The following is a 5,094-nucleotide window of genomic DNA, read 5'->3' on the forward strand; positions in this document are numbered from 1 at the left end:
CTAGGGTTTGGTGTGGATGTGGCAGCCTCCCTTCTCGATGGTTTGCACCGGGTGGATCGGTAGGACCAGGTGGGCGATGCGGCTCCACAGCCCACTCAGTTTGTCAGAGTCCATGTGGTCGTAGGAGCTGGGGGTCCTGGTGCTGGTGAACTTGGCCCAGAGGAAGTCACGGACCCTTTCTTCCACCTGCCGGAGGCTGATGTGGGTCTCCAGCGTCTCGTCCTCCAGCAGCACGGTCAGCAGCAGGGCCACGTCCTTGAAAGCAGCACTTTCGTGGTCACAGTACTTGTAGAAGATGAGAGTGGCCCCCGCCGGCAGCAACTCAAAGCGATGTACCACCGCAGCACGGCTCCCAGCCTGGAAAGCTGAGCTCAGCTCTAATTCCACCTCCAGCTTGGCCTGGTCACTCTGGAGCCTGGATTTATCCATGCCATTGATGTGGACCGTGTTGGCATGCAGGGCAGCCGAGTAGGTGTCGGCCACACGGGCGCTAAGGCATCGCAAGGTCCGCTCGCCCCTGCGGGCGGCCGTGAAGATGATGATGGCCGGCTGTGTGTGGTGGGATGCGTTGAGGTGCTTCCGCAGGAACTTGCGCCCGCGAAGCCACAGGTCGGGACTCTGCCCCGGAAACCTGTCCTGCAGCTGGTTGAACTGGGAAAGGAATGACAAAAAAAAGAGGGCTTGCTGGGACTTGGAGGTCAGGTTGCCGAAGCAGAATACGCAGAAGCAGAGCAATAGGAAGCTGACGATGAAAAGCCCTGTTCAACAGGAGAGAGACCCAAGACGGGGAACAGAAGTCAGTCCCAAGTGACCTGCGGTGATGTGCTGGAAAGTAGCTATGAGGGCTCTTTTTCCCCACTCAGACCTTTTCCCCTACGCTAGGAAAGTGGTTGAGGTTGGCGTGTTCTCTGGGGGGACAGGAATGGTGAAGAGGCTGCTTGCTCCATGGTGTGAGACCCATGCTCCTAGACACCAGACGAGGGGGGCTACAGCTCCAGAGATGGAGGCAAGGCTACACCTTTGTTGTCGCAGCGCAAAATTTCCTGAGGAAATTGCAGCTGGCCGCAAGCTTTCTTCTCTTTTCCCCTCCTCTGTTTTCTTAAAGGTTTGTGGCCTTTCAGAGCATCTACCTCCACATACGGAGGTGTCTGACCCAGCTAAACCGTTATGTTCACTGTCTTCCTCCTAGCTATGCTGGGTAAACAAAGGCTACCACGCTTCTGCCCAGAAAAGGAGGAAAACGAGGTCCAGACACAACTGCTTGTGTCCCTCTCCATGGCAAAGCTGGGTCTCTTTCTACCAGGAGAAAGAGGTGGTGCAGATCAGCATCATGGTTCCTGCTTGGAGCCCCATGACACAGAGGAGGACTGGGAAGGGGGACCATCAGCGTAGGAGCCTCAGACCTCCCACGGCTTGCTGAACAGAATGTGCCTGCTTCTGAGGCTGGAGAGCTGGAGGGAAAGCTGCTACTATAGGCTCAAAGTGAGCCTGCCTTTAAGGAGACAGTTTTTCCCTCAAACCCTCAGAAAAGGCTGTGAAAGGTCCTGAGAGAAAAGAACAATTAAATGTGCTTCATTACTTGTTGTTCCTGGAGGATCAGTGCCTTCTGGTCGATGAGTAACACGCAAGGGAAGCTTCTTTTTCTCACCTTTCAGCAAAAAGGACTTTTTGGCCTTCTCCTGGTCTGTGTTTTGGGTGGTGACATTCTGCAAGCAGGACTGAGCCTCCAGCTTTGGGGCTGTGTGCCCTACAAGTAAGAGAAAGGAATGTGCCACTCACTGTTGAGGGAACAGGTAAACTGAGCTGTAATAAGAAAAGCAACAGAGCTGCCAGGAGCTCCCAGCTGAGGGAGAGAGTTAGAAGTGAATACTGCTTTGGGTTAATACTGCTTTGAGTCTCGGCTTGCTCTGCTTTTGGGGCAGGGGAAGGACAAAGACGATGCAGAGTGCAGTGTGGTTTCATGCCTCTCAAAGCAGGACAGTAGCCAAAGGAGATGGAAAGAGAGAAGCCAGTTAACTTCTCACACCTTCTTTCCTGCTCGACTCTGGAAAACTGACAATAGGCACTAGAGCTTCCACCATACCTTTTTATCTCGTGCCTATGGAAAGTGTAGGCCTGCGCACGGTGGAAGAGGAGCAGCGTGCAGCCACCAGCTCACCTTTGGTCCCATGTCTGCTCCTTAATGTGCCTTCGGATCCACTCTCCTGTGTTTCTTGCTCTATGTGCTCTTCTGGCTCCCGATGTAGGAGAGGGGCACTAGTGCTCTTCTCTTCCAGGAGGTCCTTGGTGGCATCTTCTGTGGCAGTCACATCCGAATGCGTCATTTTACCGTCAGAGCTCAGTGCCTTGCTTCTGGATGAAGCATCTTCCTCTGCTGTGTAGGAGCTTTCACATTGCCTGCTTGTCTCCCAGTCCTCGCCTGTTTCCTGGTGGACAGGGCTGTCTCCTTTGCTGTCCGTTCTATCATGGGCCAGTTTGGCTGTCGGGAATAACATTCGCAGACCTACACTTAGTCTCTTTCAGCACAAGAACCAGCAACCTTTTCTCCTGCTCTGCCTCCTCTAAGCAAAGGCCGAGGTTATCAGCATTTTGGAAACGCTGTACACAGGGATGGGGAGAGACTCACCTTCATCCAAGTCATCTTCTTCCTGGGATCTTTCTGAGACATCATCTCTTGTCTTCCGAGATTCTTCCAGTGACACTTCAGTTTCCTGGGGAACCTCCTCCTCTACTGCGGGGCCAGCTAAATCCAATGGCGTCATCTCTCCCCCATCAGCAGTTGGTGGTTTACACCCCGAAGAGTCTTCCTCTGGCTTGCAGGAGGTCTCAGGCCAGCTGTTTGTCACTTGGTGCTCAAGTGTTTCTTGGGTGGGCTCTTGCTGCACGGGATGCTCTGCTGTGCTCTCCACCTCATCTTGGGCTGACCCAGCTGTTGGGATCAGAGTTCACAAGCTCAGCTAGCCATACAGGAGTCAAGAATACCCAGTGCTTTACCACCACCCCGTAAAACTCCCAGTTCTTGCATTTCAGAAACATCTACCCCCAGTGAGACGGGCAAGAGAATAGGGTGACCAAAAGTGAGAAAACTCACGGGTCGAGATCAAGACAGCTGAATAGGCGAAGGAAAGGTGGGGGGAAATCACAAGCGATGCAAAGGCAATCGCTCACCACCTCCTGCAAGTGGACTGATGCCAGGCCAGTCTCCAAGCAACGGCCACCTTGGAAGCCAACCCCTCTCCCTTTCCTCCTGTACCCCAGTTTTTGTTGCTGAGCACAACGTTATACCATATGCAGTACCCCTTTGCTTGGGTCCCTGCCCAATCTTCTGCCCACCCCAGATTATTTGCTTGGCAGGTGGAGAGGGGGGAAAAGAGAAAGCCTTGATGCTGTGTTATCAGCAATAGCCAAAACACTGCTGTGTATATCAACAAATTATTTTTTTTTTAACCCACAAATCCAAAACACAGCCCTGTACAGGCTGCTCTGAGGAAAGTTAACTCAATCCCAGCCTATGTTGCACGCTGTCCTCTGTGGGGTGGGCAGGCAATTCTCTCATTAAGTGGTAGGATATGTTACCACGTCTTCCTCAGATAGTGGGCTTTCCTAGGTCGGTAAATTAAGGTGATGGATTTGAAGAATTTCTAAGGCTGTTGTTGGGTACTGGCCAGAACAGTTATGCCACCACAATTCAAGCATCTGTCTGAATGTAAATGTGAGCTCTGCTTGTGCTCCTTCTCTGCTCCTGTTCGGGAGCTGCTCTCCCATGGTAACAGATAATTAAAAGCAAACACTGGAGCATAATTCAATAGAGAAATTCTGAGGCTGAACATAAGCATTTGCAACATATTCTGAATCTTACAAAACCAAACAGTGCAGCTCAAATTTCAGGCGCTACTTGTGAAAAATTGCTTATGAATGATCAAGCACTACAATGACAGAAACGATTATGCTAAGATTAGAATAAAGAGTGATAAAAATGGCAAGGAGCTCCCTAGTAATTTGAAAACCGAGAAAAAGCTGCACTTGTCATGTGTCAGAACACGCTGTCCTTTGGAGGATGATTTTTACATTCCTTGTTGCTGATTACTACAGGAACACTTCTGACTGCCTAGGACAGATCCGAGCTGGTTATAGCATCACGGTATCACTCAAATACTCCTATGTAGTAGTCATAACAAGGGACCTGGAGAATGTAAGTACACGGTAGAAACTGAAATATGAGGAACCTGGAGGTATCCCGCTATTCAAGCTGGGCACAAACAGTACTCCTTGCCCTGCCTCCTCCAGAGGTTCTGCACCCATAGGCGGTGGAAAACTGACTTCTTATTTAAGCATCTGTAGATGGGAAGCACTGGAATGCAGGGAAGAAAGCTCTCCCAGTCTGGAGCTCCATTTTTAGCCTCCTTGTGCTGCCATCCTGGACACAGAGTCTAAACCTGTTGCAGATGGGAATCCAAAACTGAAAGTAACTTGTTAATCTTTCACCCTTCAAAAAAAGATAGCAACTTGTTTCTCTTGGCCTGGAAAAGAGGGGATTCTTTTAATTTTTTATTTTTATTTTGCTTAGGTTTCCCATGTCACTGCTGAAATCTTGTCACAAAGGGATTTTCCTTAGTAGATGGAGTAAGCGTAGGATTCACTTACCTCCAGATAGATGCACGCTTGGATTCTCTTCCATTTTCTTTCTCCCCTGGAGCTCTGGCTTCTGCACCGCTCTGTTTCACTTTCTCCTTTGGTCATAAGGAGACATATCTCCCCGCTGTTCCGGTGGCTGACCAAGTCCTACCCCACTCACAGACACCATCCCATCTTGGTCGTGGGAGTTGTAAGTAAACGCTCATAAACCTGATAAGCAAAAACACAGGAGCAGTGATTCATGGTGGAGAAGGAGGTTCCCCCGCCCACGATTACCAAAGTGCTGTGAAAATGGACGGATGCCACTGATAACTGCCAACCCAACGGCTATTAGCTATTTTGCTTCCCGGCAGGCTACAAGCAGTCCAAGGGCTAACGCAAACCACGGTTGTCTTGGGACAAACCAGTGGGGTAAGGCACTGGTTTCTCATCCGGATGGGATCAGCTGTGCTCCGAGTC

General features: G+C 50.6%; 1 protein-coding gene across 1 annotated transcript; it reads right to left on the bottom strand.

Annotated features, from left to right (window-relative positions):
* TOR1AIP2 (torsin A interacting protein 2) lies at positions 1 to 4,678 on the bottom strand. Its single transcript, XM_009710252.1, has 5 exons — positions 4,645 to 4,678; positions 2,627 to 2,929; positions 2,159 to 2,479; positions 1,580 to 1,747; positions 1 to 758 (listed from the first exon to the last, which is right to left on the bottom strand). The coding sequence occupies exons 1-5, from the start codon at positions 4,676 to 4,678 to the stop codon at positions 1 to 3; spliced, it is 1,584 nt and encodes a 527-aa protein (XP_009708554.1).
* Between the last annotated feature and the right edge of the window lie 416 nt (positions 4,679 to 5,094).

This window comes from Cariama cristata, unplaced genomic scaffold (genome assembly GCF_000690535.1).
Source record: "Cariama cristata isolate BGI_N322 unplaced genomic scaffold, ASM69053v1 scaffold2540, whole genome shotgun sequence".
Lineage (NCBI taxonomy): Eukaryota > Metazoa > Chordata > Aves > Cariamiformes > Cariamidae > Cariama > Cariama cristata.

Excerpts from the sequence above, each read along its gene's own strand:
- TOR1AIP2 (XM_009710252.1), bottom strand. The coding sequence starts at position 4,678 with ATGGAAGAGAATCCAAGCGTGCATCTATCTGGAG. Across the intron at positions 2,930-4,644 it reads AAGCGTGCATCTATCTGGAG|CTGGGTCAGCCCAAGATGAG; the intron begins GTAAGTGAATCC and ends TGATCCCAACAG. Across the intron at positions 759-1,579 it reads TGATCCTCCAGGAACAACAA|GGCTTTTCATCGTCAGCTTC; the intron begins GTAATGAAGCAC and ends CCTGTTGAACAG.